Below are 19,586 nucleotides of genomic sequence, written 5' to 3'. Positions count from 1 at the left end.
AATGTATTGTTTTTTTTAGTACTTATGTGAATTTATATGTTTGAAACCTAAAATAAACAGTATGTGGTTGAAAACACTGAAAAGTTGTGATATATGACCGCTCTGAGCGCGCCTGTCTCTGTTGATCATGTGATGCACTTGATCATCCGATCCAGCCTAGACTGATTACACCTGTGTGATCGTACGTGCCAAAGGCTTAAAAACAATACATTTTCTGACACAAATTTTTGAAATGTAGGCTTAAATCAAACACATTTGAATTCAGATTCTGGTTTTCACCGAACACGTAGTCATATATTGTATCGATATCGAGATATCTGGCATGAAAATCGAGATATTAAATTTTTTCCATATCGTTCAGCCCTACTATGGATTACCTTTATGATTAATGGATGTGCTTTTTGGGGCTTCAAAATATCTACTATTACTATTCTCTTCCATTATAAAGCTTGAAAGAGCCAGAAGAGGTTTTTTTTTAGTGGTGCTTGCGTAGCAAGGCATCACTATTACTATCTAGCCCCAGAACGAGTTTTAGTGATGCCTTGCGCAGCAAGGCATCACCATCACTCTCAAACCTACTTATTAGTGATGCTTGCCAAGCAAGTCATCAATATTGTTATTCTCCATACTTAAAATTATTATTGGGGCTTGCGTAGCAAGCCATAAATATTTAATATCTCACCCAGATCGGTTTATTATTATTCTTACTTCTGGACACTTTTTCGGCGCGCTTCTCCTCCCACATTTTTTGTCACAGACCCATGAATGAGGCGTCAAATCGACCGGCCTATACGGGAATGGTGTGCTATATCTTTTCTAAGAGGTCGGGGGTGCGATGTTCGCCCCAGGGGCGAAAAAGTAGCCCAAAAATCCCATTGACTTAACATTGCAACGAATTTTGACCCCTCGTAGCTCCGAGCGAGGATTTCGTAGAAACTCGTGACTTACCACATTTGAAGAGGCTGACAGGCCCAGTAAGATGACACATCGCAATGGGGTATAAGTTGTACCCCTGGGGTGCTAGAGCTGCCCAAAATTTTATCCCATTCATTGTCTATGGGGAGGATGTCCCGTTAAGCTCGTGTATCTCTTACTATGGCAAATTGCATAGGGATTTTGTATTGACCATAGCTCTGGCTCACAGTGTCTCAGAGACAAGGGGGTGGGCTCAATTTACTCAGAGAGCCAATCACTATCTCAGGATGATTGTCAACATATGAAGCCACGCCCTAGCAACCACTTAGAGCTCCCTAGCAACTGATCCCATAGACTTCCATTGAAAGACATCAAAGTGATATCTTTGGATAGAAGTGTCATAGAAACACGAGGGTGGGTTTGTTTGACTCGGGCCATCAACAGCCAATCACAAATCACCGTCAACACTTCCTAGCCACGCCCTAGCAACCATTATCAACCTGCCTAGCAACCGTTTTACAAGACCTATATCTCTGCATCAGAACATCGTAGAGACATGGGGGTTGGTTTATATCATTCATACTGACAAGCAGTATCATCATTGGATGCTGCCAAGCCACTCCATAGCAACCAAACAGAGTACCCTAGCAACCGTATAACAAGACCTATATCTCTGCCTCAGAACATCATAGAGGCATGGGGGTTGGTTTATATCATTCATACAGACAAGCAGTATCATCATTAGATGCTGCCAAGCCCCTCCATAGCAACCAAACAGAGTAACCTAGCAACCGTTTACCAAGACCTATATCTCTGCCTCAGAACATCATAGAGACATGGGGGTTGGTTTATATCATTCATACAGACAAGCAGTATCATCATTGGATGCTGCCAAGCCCCCCTAGCAACCAAACAGAGTACCCTAGCAACCGTATACCAAGACCTATATCTCTGCTTCGGAACATCGTAGAGACATGGGGGTTGGTTTATATCATTCATACAGACAAGCAGTATCATCATTGGATGCTGCCAAGCCCCCCTAGCAACCAAACAGAGTACCCTAGCAACCGTATACCAAGACCTATATCTCTGCTTCAGAACATCATAGAGGCATGGGGGTTGGTTTATATCATTCATACAGACAAGCAGTATCATCATTGGATGCTGCCAAGCCCCCTTAGCAACCAAACAGAGTACCCTAGCAACCATATACCAAGACCTATATCTCTGCATCAGAACATCATAGAGACATGGGGGTTGGGTCTTTTGGCTCATGCTAGCAAACTGGACTTTCAACATGCTACACATGCTAGCAGTGAATAGCTACATGCTAATAATGATTAGCTAACAGCTAAATCAGGCTGAGAACATGCTAACAACTCTATAAAAACTCCATAGTAACCATTTGTGACAATTGACAACTGCCTAACAACAACATAGCGACCACCCACAATACCTTAGCAATGCCTAGCAACCACCCAGAAGACCTTAGCAACCGCCTAGCAACGCCCTAGCAACCACCCAGAATACCTTAGCAACCGCCTAGCAACCGCCCAGAACACCTTAGCAACCGCCTAGCAACGCCCTAGCAACCACCCAAAATACCTTAGCAACCACCTAGCAACCGCCCAGAACACCTTAGCAACCGCGTAGCAACGCCCTAGCAACCACCCAGAATACCTTAGCAACCGCCTAGCAACACCATAGCAACCACCCAGAATACCATAGCAACCACCTAGCAACACCCTAGCAACCACTCCGAGTACCTTAGCAACCGCCTAGCAACGCCCTAGCAACCACCCAGAACACCCTAGCAACCGCCTAGCAACCACCCAAAATACCTTAGCAACCGCCTAGCAACGCCCTAGCAACCACCCAGAATACCTTAGCAACCGCCTAGCAACACCATAGCAACCACCCAGAATACCATAGCAACCACCTAGCAACACCCTAGCAACCACTCCGAGTACCTTAGCAACCGCCTAGCAACGCCCTAGCAATCACCCAGAACACCCTAGCAACCGCCTAGCAACCACCCAAAATACCTTAGCAACCGCCTAGCAACGCCCTAGCAACCACCCAGAACACCTTAGCAACCGCCTAGCAACGCCCTAGCAACCACCCAGAATACCTTAGCAACCGCCTAGCAACGCCCTAGCAACCATCCAGAACACCCTAACAACCACCTAGCAACCACCCAGAATACCTTAGCAACCGCCTAGCAACGCCCTAGCAACCACCCAGAATACCTTAGCAACCGCCTAGCAACGCCCTAGCAACCACCCAGAATACCTTAGCAACCGCCTAGCAACCGCCCAGAACACCTTAGCAACCGCCTAGCAACGCCCCAGCAACCACCCAGAATACCTTAGCAACCGCCTAGCAACACCATAGCAACCACCCAGAATACCTTAGCAACCACCTAGCAACACCCTAGCAACCACTCCGAATACCTTAGCAACCGCCTAGCGACGCCCTAGCAACCACCCAAAACACCCTAGCGACCGCCTAGCAACCACCCAGAATACCTTAGCAACCGCCTAGCAATGCCCTTGCAACCACCCAGAATACCTTAGCAACCGCCTAGCAACCGCCCAGAACACCTTAACAACCGCCTAGCAACGCCCTAGCAACCACCCAGAACACCTTAGCAACCGTTTACCAAGACCTATATCTCTGCCTCAGAACATCATAGAGGCATGGGGGTTGGTTTATATCATTCATACAGACAAGCAGTATCATCATTGGATGCTGCCAAACCCCTCCATAGCAACCAAACAGAGTACCCTAGCAACCGTTTACCAAGACCTATATCTCTGCCTCAGAACATCCTAGAGACATGGGGGTTGGTTTATATCATTCATACAGACAAGCAGTATCATCATTGGATGCTGCCAAGCCCCTCCATAGCAACCAAACAGAGTACCCTAGCAACCGTTTACAAGGACCTATATCTCTGCATCAGAACATCGTAGAGGCATGGGGGTTGGGTCTTTTGACTCAGACTGGCAAATAGTCTTTAAATGTCACCCCATATATTGTATAGCCACTCCATAGCAACCATATAGAGTACCCTAGCAACCGTACAATCACATGAATAGGACATATCTCAGCTCCACAACATCGTATAGACTTGGGGGTGGCCTCTTTTGTTTTGGGTGAGAATCCAGTACACACAACATAGCATCCGAGAGGATTTTTTTGCCACGGCAAGCACCACTCACATTTTCTTCAGGAAATGTACATTCTAGTTATATAACTCCTATTGTGTTTGGCTGTAAGAGGAAAGTCATATACACCTAGGATGGCTGAAGGGTGAGGAAATTATGGGATAATTTTCATTTTTGGATGAACTAACCCTTTAAAAGGGGCTAGGCATGTGCCGGTATCAAATTTTCATTTTGCGATTAATTGCTGAAGCTTTTATCACGGTATACGGTATTATCACGATATTGAAATACGTTTTTTAAAAAAGTGTTATCATACTATAACAGGTTTAATAACTTTCTTATAACAAAAAGAACCAAACATTTAAATACATTAAAGCAATACACAAAAAAATGTATAAAGTAAACAAATATTTAAAACAGATTAAAGTGCAAAAGAACTATAAAAGAACAATAGGTAACACTTTACAATAAGGTCTCACTAGTTAACGCATTAACATTAACAAAGAGCGAATAGCTACATTTTCACAGAAGTTATTCTTCTTTGATGACTTTAGTTAAAAAAAAGCAAGTGGTGTAAGCTCAGGTCCATTAATACGGTTACAACTTTTGATTTCAATAATGTGTTATTAAATGCTGAAATTTACGTTTAACTAAGATTAATAAATGGTTTAGAAGTATTTTTCATTGTCAGTTTGTTAATGAATGAACTAATGATAAATAATGGAGCCTAATTTGTAAAGTGTGTGACTGAACAACAAAGAATCAGAACATATCCAAACAATATCTAGGGCATGTAATTTAGTCCAGATTAAAATGTTTAAGTTTGAAAATTAATACCCTTAAGTCTTTAAATATAAAGTATTTGGTTATGTGATGAGCACCATAGCAAATACAGACACCTGAATGGCTGGATTACCAGGGAAACGGCTGCATTTCTGCTGCTCCGTCATTGCTCTGCTGTCAGAGAGTGAATGTGCATTTTCATTCCGCCGTTCTCCTTCGTTCCGCCATGTGCTGCTCATGCACGTTGGGTCTGTTTACATCAGTGCGTGTTCCTCTTTGATGTGTTGTTCATTTTAAACAGTTGCTGGGTAAAGTGTTCTTAAAATCTGAATAATTCGTAATAAATAATTATTCACTTTATTTTGAAGTGCCCACGATAACAATATCGTGCATGTTCATTATTGTGATATATCGTATTATCGTATACCAGCACATGTCTAAAAGGGGTACTTCACAGATAGTAAAATAGACTTCAAAGAAAACATGACTGCTTATACAGCAGAGAGTCATAAAGATATCGTAGGGCTGTAACGATTTGACCAAAAATAAAAACCTTGATTAATTGAACATTTTACCTCAATTACGATTAATGAACGATTATTTTGCTTTTTTATTTTTTTGCCCTCATAAGGTTTTTGAGTAAGTTCCTGATAAGGTTTGTAGGCCTACTGTAAATATTTTCTACTATTAAAAGGTGGAAATTTTTTTTTTAATTAAAAAGTGTTTGTCACAATATATCAGGCATTAGGTCAACATAATACACATCTGATGGTCTAAACTCGCTTTAATGTTCAAACTGGCAGGGCTTAAAACACATACAATGACAAAGCTTTGTGAGGATGCAGGTGACACAGGTCTGCCTTCAGGGCGCGCGTGCGCGTTGTCAGAGGCGCGACACTGCTCGGCTCTCTGTGTCACAGAAAAAAGCTGAGCACTGAACGGAGAAGTTTTCCGTATTGTTGTTTTTGAATAGTGCACAATCGCTTTAAATGGTGAAACTGGCAAGCCTTTAAACGCATTTACTTGACAAACTTTAGGAGCACGAAAGTGAAAGCGATCTGGCTTCGGGGCTTGCGCGCGCCGTCTGTGTGTGTGTGTGTGTGTGTGTGTGTGTCAGTAGCAGCGCGTATAGGCTATAAGAACGGCGATTAACTGACCTGTATATAAACTGTGTAAAACATGCAGTTACTAAAGTGATTCTGGGCATCTATAAACACAGATAACTGCTCCTGCATCTCTCTGTGTGCCTGCAAACTGCACTTGATGTGACTGACGGGGCGGAGTCACGTGAAAACCGAAATAACCGACATGGGAAAAATATGTCGGTTAGAGGTTCTGAATGTCGGTTTCGGTTATTTTTCGATTAATCGTACAGCCCTAAGATATCGACTTTTATTGTTCTCGGGTGCAAAAAATTAAAAGAGTAAATGTTTAGCGGGAGTGAGTTATTTTCAGTTTCCAGTGAAGGATTCAACACGTAGGCAATGGCTATAGGGTAGAAGGAATCGGAAATATGGAGAGGACACTGCGACAGAAAAATCTGAAAAGCCTCCATGTTTGTAGTCAACATTTCAAGCTGGAGGAAAACAAACAGTGTTTTAAGCCAGATGGAGGGGAAACAACTGAAAGAAACTGCCGTTCAGTTAGTTCCACCCAACCCTCTTCCTCTTTACTACTAGTTACAGAACCAAATAAACATGAAAATCAGAAGCTATGTTGAAAGAAACAGTGCAACTTACTGAAATGTATCATGTCTCATGTAATCGCTCAATCAGGGATTCAACAGCTTGAAAACAATGGTATGAACCATAACGTTAGATTGACCTCAGGAAAAGCCATTCAATGTCCATAACTCATTAGTTAGCAAGGGGAAAAAATTAACTCTAAAGATCAACATTTTGCTAAATATGTACTACGGAATATTCCTTATTATTTTAACTTGTTTTCAAACATATATTAAATTAAGACAACAGGTTATTACAGCCACCATTTAAACTAGGGATGAAACGATTACCGGTTTCACGATAAACCACGATAAAATTTAGTGACGGTTAGTAATATCATATAAAATTTTATTATCATTAAAACCGCGTGTGATTATCACGGTTGTGAAAACTCGCGGTAAATCTTGTCCAGTTAGCGTCAGTCTGGCGCACCGCTGTTTTCTGAATGAGGAGCAATGGCAGAAAGCAGTGACAGCACTCGGGGGATTGTTCTGCCTTCTAAAAGGACCAAATCTGAGGCGTGATCATATTTTGGCTTTTACAAAAGTCCTGAGGGAAACTTAATCTAAGATGGTCACTCTGTCTGCAAACATGCCAGAAGAAAGTCGCTGTAATAGGGAAAACACTTCAAAACTACGAACGCAAGGCAAGTGGACTTTGACCTCAATACCAAACCTACGTCTGAGAAATAATAACGTGAAGCGAACGACCAAATTCAGACAAGACTAGGGTGACATTTAAGGGATAATAATCAGGGTTTGACATTAACAACCGCCATTTGCGAGTGTAACGTTATTTCGGCTGCACACTAGCCACTCTGGCTGTTGAACTTATAATAGTCTTCTCAAAAGCCATCTGTTATAATCGCGTTGCGCATTATAACCACTCACACCTGCTTCTATTGAGTTTATGAATGCAATATCTCATAATCAGAGGCGTTCAGATTAGCGGAGTTTTGTTCAGTGCGCGCGCCGCTCTCTCACGCTGAAATCTGCACTCAAAGCAGAGATAAACGTGTGCTGTACGCAGGAGATTCATTCATCATACAGTGGATGACTGCTTTTGTTCTATTTCAGCAGCGAAAATGGTTTAAAAAAAACACAGCAGAACCACAGCGCATCTGATATGACTAGCATAACGCAGGCGAATTTAGGGACCGTCTGTAAAGTTACATACAACATTGGTAACGTTATACACGTTTCAAACTTCAATAGCATTTGAAGAGAATGACAGTCATAAAAAGACTGTAAAGTGTTCATCTAGGTGCCAGGTATGATGCACACATTTTGATATTTAATAAAACAAACTGTCAAATCATATGGAAATATGGATATGCATTATTTCACTAGGATACTGTTTGGGCTCTAACACAAAATATGCTAGATTTAAATGTGTCTGATAGAACACTGATGAGAATATTGCTTGGGAATATATTTACAGTGATAATATTAGAGATTATATTTACGACAAATTATTATTATTTATGTGTTATGCGTTGCTATTGATGACGGCCATTAAGGAAGGAAATCCCACAGAATCTAGCTTAAAAAAGTGCTTAGAGCTGCTTTAGTTATTTGTTGTTTGTTGAATCTCAAATCTAAAACTTGTTGAAATGTTTTAAGTGTGTGCATCTGTTCTTTTTGAACACTCATTTCGTTTGAACAAAACCGTGATAATATTGATAACCGTGATAATTTGGGTCACTATAATCGTGATGTTAAATTTCCATACCGTTTCATCCCTAATTTAAACCATTATATTTCAAATATTTTGGTTGTGCTTCAGTAAAAAAAAAAATATGTTGGTGCATAACTAACTTCCAAGGCCGTCTATTGTGGTAATCTGCAGGCAGAGGAAATCATAACACACCATTCTCATCATGACTGGCTTGTAGGGATGGGCAACAGTGGTCGAGTAATCGAGTACTCGAACGTGACAGCGACCATCGATCATGAGAACGATGATCGCCCTGACTTTTCAAAAAAAAAAAAAAAATCTAATTTTTTATTGGTTATTGCGCCATTTCGCGCGGTACCTGAGGTCTGATTGGTTAGCGTTATACAGCACACCTCCAGACCGCGGCGAAATGAAGTGAAACTGAGGCGTGCACTACAGTGATGTCTGGAATCACTGAGATCATTAAATGGTTAGTGCAAGATGTGCAGCGCCAATCTGTCATATAGCATTATAATGAGACGATGGAAATAGAATGCTGTAAATTCTCTGTGCTTAGTTCCCCGTGTATCAGCTGTTAAAGGAAATCCACAGAGAAACTAGCGAGGACACTCAGACTAGCGCGTCAAGTTCATGTGCGCATTTGCGTCCTTTTCTGCAGATGCACATTGTAAAATAAGATTACTTTTATATTTTCTATATCTGATTAATCTAATATAAAACGCGTTTGGTTGAGCTTAATAAGCTAGCAAAACGCTGCCGTTATACCGGCTGTTGTTCATTCTCTTCAGTTTCAGCTCAAATGCATTAATGCTCGAAATTATAATATGGTTTAGAGAAACGGTCATATTCTTTTCAGATAGGCTATTTCTTTCTCAGAATCATTGATATTAGTAATGCAGCACTGCTATACTGTTTTCGTATTTTTTAACAGTAGACCTAGTTTATTTAAAGTTGTTTTTCGTTATGAGTTCTAAAACGCGCAGTGATGTCTGTAAACACTTCGATCATGAATAATAAAATTAAGTGCATGATGTGCAGAGTCAATCTGTCATAGCATTATAATGAGAACACGTTTTTAATAAAATTTTGTTTCTGTGTGAATTTGTTGTCCGTGTATCAGCGTTGTTAAGGGAAGAGCGCATTCAAAATGTTCAGTTTCAAACCAGCACGCTGAAGTTCACGTGCGCATTCACGTCCGTTGTGTTGATTTAAGTTGTAATAGGTTAATATTAATCTGATATAGGGTGCGTTTGGTTGAGTTTATTAACCAGCTAGCAAGCTCTGCAGGGTGGTGTTATTTCACCGTTTCAGCTCAAATGCAATGTTCGATATTATTGACTTGGTTATTTGAGACGGTCATTTTATAAAGATGTTTCTTTTTCAAAGACATTTATGCATCATAATCTAGCAGTTATTTTTTTTTTATATGTTCATGTTTTCATATACCTGTTTTCATGTCATGTTTGTATGTCAACAACCATTTTCATAACAGTATTTTCATTATCTCAATGACGACATGCCCCGCCCCCTGCACATGCCCCGCCCCAGAGTACTCGTTTTTGAGACCTATCGATGATCGAAATGAGAGATTGACAAAAATGCCCATCCCTACTGGCTTGATGGGCGTTCAGCACTGCATTTTTAATAGTTTTTTTTTGTTTCAATACACAGAGCTCTGTTGCATCCATTTGCACTCTCTCTAGACAAAATGGATGGTCATTCTTATTTGGGCTGAACACTGCTGAAAATTATGTTGTAATAATAAAATAAAAAACAAAGTCACTATTTTACTGTTTTTGTAGAGTGGTTGCTGATTGGTGTCAATTCAGAGTACTTGTGCACATCCTTATTTCTAGTAATAATACACATTATTAACGATTCTTAAGGGGGGGGGAAAGAACATTCTTAAGAAGCATTTTTAGCAATACATATCCTTAAATGTTTTTCTTAAATAAAAAAAGATAGCAGTTAAGAAGAAATGTATTATGAATGAAAGCTTTTCAGATCCCCACCAGTGCAATTTCTGTAGAAACTAGGTACGAGTGCTTACCTGGGGAAAAGATCCAGATAAAACTGGCCCACCACCTGGCCTGAGGAGCGGTCTTTAACGCAGTACAGCGTCACATCGTCGTGCCAGACAGGTGCTCCCTCTACCTGCTGAAAGGTGAGATTAAGTAGCTCCTGATAGATGTCCAGAAGGCCTTTGGTAACCACCTCCATTGGGAAATACTCCTTTAGCAGGTTCTGATCCACTGCATACTGGGTCTCCTCCACCTGGGTCATGTAGTAACGTGTGTCCCAGGCGTGGAGTTCTCCAGTGAAGGGGACATTTTTCTTCTGGCTCTCCTGTTCCTTCAGCTTCAGAATAACAGTCCTCTCCTCCTCACCCAGTGGCTTCAGTTTACGGGCCAGATCCTCTACATGGGGAAATAGAACAAAGGGTTAAACACAACAGCACAAAGATAACAATAAACCAACTTAATGAACAGTAATATTATTTTATTAACTAACATTAACAAAGATGAATAAATACTGGAATAAATCAATTGATCATTGTTACATTTACCAACGTTAACTAAATGGATCCTTATTGAAACTTTAAATTAACAATTTAAAATAACTGTTGTCTGTTTATAATATATTTGAAAATGTCATTTATTCCTGTGATGGGATTTTTAGCAGTCACACGATCCTTCAGAAATCATTAATTTATTATTTTTCTCAAATGCTTGCTTTTACACATTAGAACAGCATTTTAAAACAGTTTCAGCTCCAATCACAGCTCTATTCCTTTATATACACAGTCTCACATACACCTAGCAGAATATGCAAAATGTTAATTTAACAAAATAAGAGGGATCAAACAAAATGTGTATTTTTTATTTTATTTATTACTGTCCGGAATAAGATATTTTGCATAAAATAAGTTAACATGGTACACAACACACAAAAAAAAAAAAAAAATGACCAACAAATGATGGCTGTTCATGAGACCTGTATGTCCTGAGCAGTTAAACCGCTCAATGTTCTTCAGAAAAATCCTTCAGGTTCTGCTACTTCTTTAGTTTTCCAGCATCTTTAGCATATTTGAACCCTTTCCGGCAGTGACTATATGATTTTGAGATCCATCTTTTCACACTGAGGACAATTGATGGACTTAAACACAATTATTAAAAAAAGGTTCACACATTTACTGATGCTCCAGAAGGAAACACAATGCATTAAGGGTGAAAACTTTTGAACATAACATCAAAAAGTAATATCTTTTTTGTTCATTTAGTACTGCACTTCGGTAGCAACAGAAGACACTAACATGTTTTCCAGAAGACAAATTAAGTACAATTTACCTTGATCTTAATGCAGTGTTTCCTTCTGGAGCATCAGTGAATGTTTGATCCTTTATAATTGTGTTTGAGTCCCTCGATTATCCTCACTGTGAAAAGCTGGATCTCAATATGAACCGTTACATTCAAAATATCTTTTTCAAAAATCATATACTCACTGCTGAGTTCAAATATGCAAAAGATACTAGAAAACTGAATTTGCAGGACTTGAATGATTTTTCTGAAGAAACTATGGTAGTTTAACTGATCAGGACAAACATGGGACTCATGAACAACCATCAAAAAAGAAAAAAAAATAGCCATGGATCATCCAGGTAACAACACACAATATTAAGAATCAAGGGTATGTTAACTTTTGAATGGGGTAATTTTTATAAATTCAGCTATGTTTTTGTCTTGTGGACTATATAAACATATTTTATGTAAAATATCCTATTCAGGACAGTACTACATAAAAATATAACATGCATTTTGTTTTGTTCGAATAATTAACATTTTGCAGATTCTGCAAGGTTTATGTTAACTTTTGAGCACGACTGTACGAGAATCTTTTGGGTACATTTCCATGTAAAGACAGCAGTCATTACCAAGGAAAGTTGCGACCTTCTTGGAGGCCTTGGCCATGTTCATCTCAAGCACAAAGTCAGCATGAGTGCTGAAGCCCAGCAGGCTGCTCTTCTTAGAGCGCAACTCTACAAGCTCCTTCAGAATAGCAGAGTTCTCCTGTCAGGGGAATCATTACAATACAATTATTAAAATGACTCATTTGCATTATTTTAAAGCGTCGCCCACATAGCATGCTACCGGAAAAAACGTAGTCTGGTTACAGGTGATTTCTGGGATATCTGACCTCTTTGCAGCGCGAGTTGAAAGCCTCCTCTAACTTCTTCCGTGTCTCTGGGACAAAGCATTTCTTCATGGTGGGGAAATAATGAGGATACTTCAGAGTGAGCTTCAGTTTTCCAGACTCATCCTTCTCCAGAGAGTTGAGGAAATCCTCAGGGAGCCCACCTAAAAAAACATTTACCCCACATCTTATTCATCAAAACTGCATGTAACAGAAAAGAAAGAAAAAACTGTGTACATGAGCACTGTTTATCAGGGAACTAAAAGTAGAAATGCTAGTAAATGAGACAATTGATCAGCTTTTTGAAAATCAGTGCCGTTTTCCCCTCAACATTTTGAAGTGTAGCATGAAAAAACACTACGCGTGATGTGGATTTTTCTTAATGTGTTTTTGTCAATGAATTGTGCACAGCTGATCAAAGCTGAGACAATAAACAAACTCCTTAAAATCTGAATAATAATCAATTGTCATTTTGGCATGGAAAATTACTTTGAATGCCCCTTTACTAATGCTCATATTCAAAAGCAAACGAATTGAGAAAATTAATATCAAATCAATTAAAATTCAATAAAAAAAAACATTAAAGACATTTCTCAAGACAGTGTTAAAGTTAGTTAATACAGTGCTCTGCATTTAGGGCAAACTGTTATAAGCAATTATTTACACCCACAAGTTGAGTTACACTTAAATTCAAATGATAATTGCCTTAAAGGATTAGTTCACTTCAGAATGAAAATTTCCTGATAATTTACTCACCTCCATGTCATCCATAATGTTCATCTGTCTTTCTTCTGTTAAAAAGAAATTAAGGCTTTTGAGGAAAACATTCCAGGATCGTAATTAAGTTGGAAAGGTCATCAGTGACGTGATGTTCATTTGTGTACTCCGGGTCAAAAACGTAGGGTAGGGCGAAAAACTCCATCTCATTTTCTCCTCCAACTTCAAAATCATCCGGCACCGTTGTTTAGCTTTTTTATTTTTGTAAAGGGCACTTGACTCAAGTCTTTGCACGATCTGTGTGTAAACACTGGGGTGGTACTTCCGCCTATTTCCCGCGTGACCTTTTCAATGTGACTGCATAATGCGTGAGGTTGCGTGAAGTGGACGCTAGTGCAAGATGAGCATTTGTGGTTAAAATGTATATAATTGTTTTTTTTAGAAAACGACTGATTTTTTCGCTAGAATCCTCGGCTGGGATCGTGTAGAGACCTTTGAAGCTGCATTGAAACTGCAATGTTGACCTTAACCCATTGGGCCCTGTTGAAGTTCTGAAAAAATCCTGGAACTTTTTCCTCAAAAACCTTAATTTCTTTTCAACTGAAGAAAGAAAGAAATGAACATCTTCGATGACATTGGGATGAGTAAATTATCAAGAAATTTTAATTCTGAAGTGAACTAGTCTTTAAGGAGGGATTAAATCAGATCCTGTGTCTCTCTGAAAGGAAAGTACTCTGCCCACCCACCAAGCTCCTCTCGAGAGAAATACAGGCAAGTTGTATCTTCATTCAGGTGTTTGTTGAAATCGATACACAGAGTGCTCATTTTTTTCTTGATCTTTTTGATCTCCTGTTACAGGGAAGACAAAACTCAGTTACAGGCTAGAAAAGAGTGTATGCGCTACTGTTACACAACAAACTGAAAGTTTAATATCTGACCTCCTGTGTCTCTTTGGGAAGATGAAGGCCATTTCTCTTCCCAAGCTTTATGAGTCTCTCCATATAACGCTTGGCCTCGGGTGTCAAACTCTCATCTGACAGCTTCTCCTGTTAAAAAAAAGGAAAGATAACATTAAAAAAACAAATAAATATATATAAAAAAATATGGGGTGATGAGAGGTTTAGAGAATGTTTTTTTTAAACTTGCATCATCTTAATCTGTTTTTATATCATTCATGGCTAATAAAATTATGCACATGCTAGTAGGGTTGGGTACCGAAACCATATAACCTGTGTGTAACCGGACCAAATCAGAACGCAGATTTCGGTGCCACTTAAGTTCAAACGTGCTTTGCGCTTTGGCTGGTGCCGAGCCAGAGATAGACGCGCTCAGCGCTCGTCACATATCACAACTATTCAGTGTTTTCAACCACATAATGTTTATTTTAGGTTTCAGACATTTAAATGCTCATAAGTCCTAGCAAAAAACACACTGATGTCTATGGATGCGGCAAGAACAATCCTTTCAGACAGTTATAATTTGACTATGCCATTATTCATATCAGATACACATTATATAGTAACTATATAGTTTACTCTATTCTTCTCCCAGTTCAGCGGTCATTTACTTTCATGTCTTTCGTGAGACGTGTATACGTTAACTTACGTGTTGTAAATCCGACAGATCCAATTCTCTGAGGCGCAAACTAACATGGCGCCGCCCATCGCGCATTATAGATCAACTAACACACATTCACTCACAAAAAAAAGAAAAAACTAAATAAACCCGATACAGCTGAGCTGTCATACAGCGCTATTGCGGCTGCTGTGTGTCATGTGAGAAGCATGACGCTTCGCTATGGAAACAATAAAGCGATGCGTTCCAAAAGATTTAGCCAGATAATATGGTCATATTTCATAATAAGGCTGAACCTTGAAGCTGGTTTGAAGCACACCAAGAATACCAACTACTTAAGTAAATTGTGTTTTGTATTTATTTATATTTATACATTTACTTTATTAAGTATACTTTAAACTTTCAATAAATGGTTCAATTTAAATAATAATAATAATAAAAAAATTCAATAAAAAGCAATTCTTTAATGTCATCCACCTCGTTTTGTGACTTTTTTTTTTTAAGTATCGGTTCAGGTACCGTTTAGGCACCGGTACCATTTTAAAAATATCGGTTTGGCACCAGTATCGAAAAAAAAAAAACGATACCCAACCCTACATGCTAGTGGAACAACAAACTAATGTGTGACTTATTTGGTAGTCAGTTAACAGGTATCCTCAGCTTTCTCAAGAGCTCAGTTCAGTCCCTAAGAGATACTAGCGTTTAATTCCTGAGAGAGATGTGCTAGTGCTCGGTCTCTGCTCACCTCCAAAGCCACGATTCTCAGATAAACATCTTCCCTCATACTCATCTCCACATCAAACTCTGACAGCTTCTTATCGGCTTCGGTGCTGGCTGTGCGGACATCCTTACAGGAGGACACATGCTGAGGGAAATCCAACATGTTCCGCTGAACTGGGGGGGGGGGGGGGGGGGGGCGGGGTGGATGAGAGCAAAATGTGTTTTATATATAAATATATCTGTCGATAACAATAGTTGATTTTCTTAAGGGGGAAAACAATCTCCAAATTAATGCTCAAGTCTAAACTACACAGGAAACACTCACATTTGGTAAAGTACTATAATATTATAATAGGCTAATTATTTTCATATATAATAATTAAAAAACTAAACTGAAATGTTTGTATACAACTCAGCTGCACATAAGGTAGTTTTCATAAAAATTTATTTAAGCATACATATATAATTAACAGTAACTAAACTAAATTTCCAGGTGTAGATGCAATTTAAAGTGACATTGTTTACAAGCGGTTTCATTGACGTCTATCTGCAGTTGTAACACTGAGCAGTTACATGAGACATGATACATTTCGGTAAGTTGTACTGTATCTTTCAATATACCTTCTGATGTTCTTGCATGTTTTCTTCTGCTATAACTTGTATTCAAGTGGAAGAAAAGCCATTTATTGTTTGAATTTTATGAAAAAATTGACAGAATTTGAGTTTTTTTTATCAGAAGTAAAGCACAAAGCTCTTTGCAATTATTTCATGGGAGGTGCACTACAAATAATGTTTGGTGTAGGGAAAAAACACAGACCTGACAACACTGGCTTGAACTTTGAGTGATTCATTGGGTCAAATAGAGCCTGCTTTAACGTCACAAATTTTTTTAACAATGGTTTTTTTTCTAGTATTGACTTCAACAGACCTCAAGTCAACACAAGATCAATTTTCTTCAAACACAGAATGAGTTGCAGTCTGACACGTTTTATGATCAACAGGATATAATTGGCTGATCATTGGCTGTTGGCCGATAGTGAAAATAATAGCTTTTACCAGCCAATACATCCGTGCATCCCTATTTTAGATTATATGCATGTGACTTAGGACTCAACATAACATCAACTAATATTATATATATATATATATATAAACAATGTAAAGACAAAGGTGTATATATATATATATATATATATATATATATATATATATATATATATATATATATATATATATATATATATATATATATATATATATATATATCCGAGGCGCAATATATATATATAAACAATGTAAAGAAAAAGGAAAAAGGGGTAATTTTAATTGGTATAGATGCAATTCAAATTCAGCTAATTCAACACCTTAATGGTGAAATGCAGTGGGAAGCACAGGCAGGTCAGCGTGTCATTATGCAAAAAGTGCTGAATGGTGTATACCCCTGCACACAGCTTTCCTGCACACTCAGACTTTTTTCTATGGAGCTTACAAATGTAGATAGACAGAGAAATCTGTGGTATGTCACTTTGTAAATGTCACCTCTGAGTTGAACTATTAGGGCAAATGTAATCTGAAACAAACAATAATCAAACCAAATAACAAGTGTTGTGTCAATACATTTCTATTTATTAGTGAAATATGAATAAATGTGTAAAATAAGCGTTACATACCATTTAAATAATTTTGTGCAAAACAATATTTAATAGTTATAAATAAATTGTGATAAAAACAGTAACAGTTGTTCAATTATTTCTACCTGTGTACTCTACTTCCACATCAGCGAGGGCCTTCAGGGTGTTCTCATAGCTGACACTGACCAAGTCCAGGGCGCCAACTGTGTCATACACCTTTTTGGTCTTGACAATAAGCTCTTCAGTAAGCTGGTGGATCTGGTCAGGAGTGAGGTCCCAGCGCAAACGGTTGTCACCACAGACCCGATCCCCAGAGCCAAACACAACTTCACCTGAACAATGAAGATGACAATGCTTAGATTGAATAATACAACGGTATGAGTATCACATTGAACTTAAATGTGGAACTAAAAAGGTGTTCTGTTAATGAATCATAAAATGTATTGTTCCTGAAACAACATACCCATCAACAAATCACGGTAACTATGATTTTAAGGATGTTAAGGACTATGATTGTTCTACCACCTGGTAATAAAGTAAATTTTGTAACGTATAAAGTAACGTTTATAAATAAGTTCTATTGCAATCCCCTTTAGCGCCAAATAAAGACTGTTATCTGCTCGTTACAGTTATTCTGACTCATATTGTTATGGGTGTGTGATGAGTTTGCAGTTAAATCTTAGAGCTTAAAGGTTATCCAGCTACGTTAACCTTGCTCTACTTGAACACGACATAATTAAGTTGAGCCAGCATTATAAATAGGGTAACAGCGTCAGAAGAATACCGAGGACGTGTTTTTGCAAAAGGATAATGAAGATGAATGAGTCCCCTGTCCTACTGGGATGAATGGCGTGTGTTTCCACTTGTCGGAACCGGATGGTGGATGCGGAGACGAGCGGCACCAGCTGACCGAACTTTACAGCTGACCCACCGAATATTAGCTCACTGCGCTAACGAGCTAACTTACAAACATCACGTCGGTACTACCTGAGCTTCATTTAAACAGCAGACAATTATGTTCTTATATTCTGGCGGTATAATATGTGCACTTGAAGTTTAGCGTAGCATGTATTTCTTACCTGTAGGTGCCATTTTCCACTGAGTCACAACACCGCGTGTATCAACGACGATTCAAAGACCCTATAATAGCCGCTCAGTCACTCTTCCTGGTCCGGTCACATGACCCCCTGTGGATCCCGCGATTGGTTGGAGACTTATGCAACCTTATAAAAATCAGAGCCGTCTCTCAACTTCTCTGATAATATGCAAATCTATCTATCTATCTATCTATCTATCTATCTATCTATCTATCTATCTATCTATCTATCTATCTATCTATCTATCTATCTATCTATCTATCTATCTATCTATCTATCTATCTATCTATCTATCTATCTATCTATCTATCTATCTATCTATCGTGGGTGCGGTGCTCATTTTCATTTTGCACTAATTGGTGGTGTAATAATAGTAGGCCTACAATTCTAAATCTACAATCTAATATCCCGCTCTACTGATATTAAATATTAAATAGCCTATGAAAGAATTCATGCTTAATCAATTATCTTACCATGTTCTAAGAGCCTACGTTCTTAACCCTACAAATTAATTCATCACTTCGTATTGAATTTTTTTCAAATTCTGTGCCAGTGATTTTATGGGTTTCTTCAGGTTTTATACCACAGGGGTTGATTTTTATTAGGCCTAACATAGGCTAAATGAAGATCATATGAAAACTTTACTTTTTACCTTGCAATCATGATTTATTTCTGCTACTTTTCTAATGCGTTATATTACAGTTTTTCTCCATTGGTTTGGCTCATTTCTTGAAACAGAAATGACATTCTCAAAATTGTAAGATCATTTGGCAAAACTGTCTTACAGTTCAGCACTATAGCTCACTTGCAAAAGCTAATATCTCTCCCAAAACTGTTCACTCATGCTTCAGAACTAAATTCCTTTCCCATATAAATAGTCAGTGCCACCAAAATGGCAAAGATCCTTCTCATTGCTTTGGCTCATTTCTTGAAACAGACCGGACGTTCTCAACACTCTTGGTGCTTTTGCCAAAATAACGTGGATGGTTCGGCACAACACCATGGTTCACCTGCAAAAGCTCATACCTCTCCCAAAACAGTTCACTCATGTGTCAAAACTAAATTTCCTTCTCATTTAAACAGTCAGTGCCCCCAAAATGCTTCGTCCCTTTGGCATTGTGTAAGCACTGCGAGTCAAAATGTTTAGATGTTTTGTCACTATGGCAGAGGACCATTGAAATATCCCTCATGTCCACCTTTCAGTCTTAGCCCAGTCCTTCATTTTTGTCTAGCTAACAGAATACAATTGTGTATAAAACTGAAAAAAAAAAAAAAAAGAAACAGGATTTTAGGGGAAGAGTAGCCTCCAAGGTTTGACATCACACATTGCACTCATACTGCCAAGGAAATTGTAACCATTATCATTCACACACATAAAGTAACTTC

General features: G+C 38.7%; 1 protein-coding gene across 2 annotated transcripts in view; it reads right to left on the bottom strand.

Moving 5' to 3' along the window:
- LOC307143438 (thimet oligopeptidase-like) overlaps positions 1-18,468 on the bottom strand; it is a 317,590-nt gene extending 299,122 nt beyond the window's left edge. The window contains exons 1-8 of one of the 2 annotated variants that reach the window (XR_013818607.1): positions 18,183-18,468; positions 17,229-17,435; positions 15,498-15,646; positions 14,116-14,223; positions 13,924-14,026; positions 12,464-12,624; positions 12,201-12,336; positions 10,320-10,686 (exon numbers count right to left, since the gene is read on the bottom strand). Coding sequence is in view for 1 of the 2 variants with exons in the window: in XM_079844990.1 (XP_079701116.1) it covers positions 10,320-10,686; positions 12,201-12,336; positions 12,464-12,624; positions 13,924-14,026; positions 14,116-14,223; positions 15,498-15,646; positions 17,229-17,435; positions 18,183-18,195 (1,244 nt within the window). In the remaining variant the exon portion in view is untranslated. The remainder of the gene's footprint in view (positions 1-10,319; positions 10,687-12,200; positions 12,337-12,463; positions 12,625-13,923; positions 14,027-14,115; positions 14,224-15,497; positions 15,647-17,228; positions 17,436-18,182) is intronic. The other variant, XM_079844990.1, reaches the window with a different exon arrangement.
- Positions 18,469-19,586: the final 1,118 nt, after the last annotated feature.

Source organism: Gobio gobio (genome assembly GCF_949357685.1).
Source record: "Gobio gobio genome assembly, chromosome: 19".
NCBI lineage: Eukaryota > Metazoa > Chordata > Actinopteri > Cypriniformes > Gobionidae > Gobio > Gobio gobio.
This window is presented reverse-complemented; position numbering and strand designations above follow the sequence as displayed.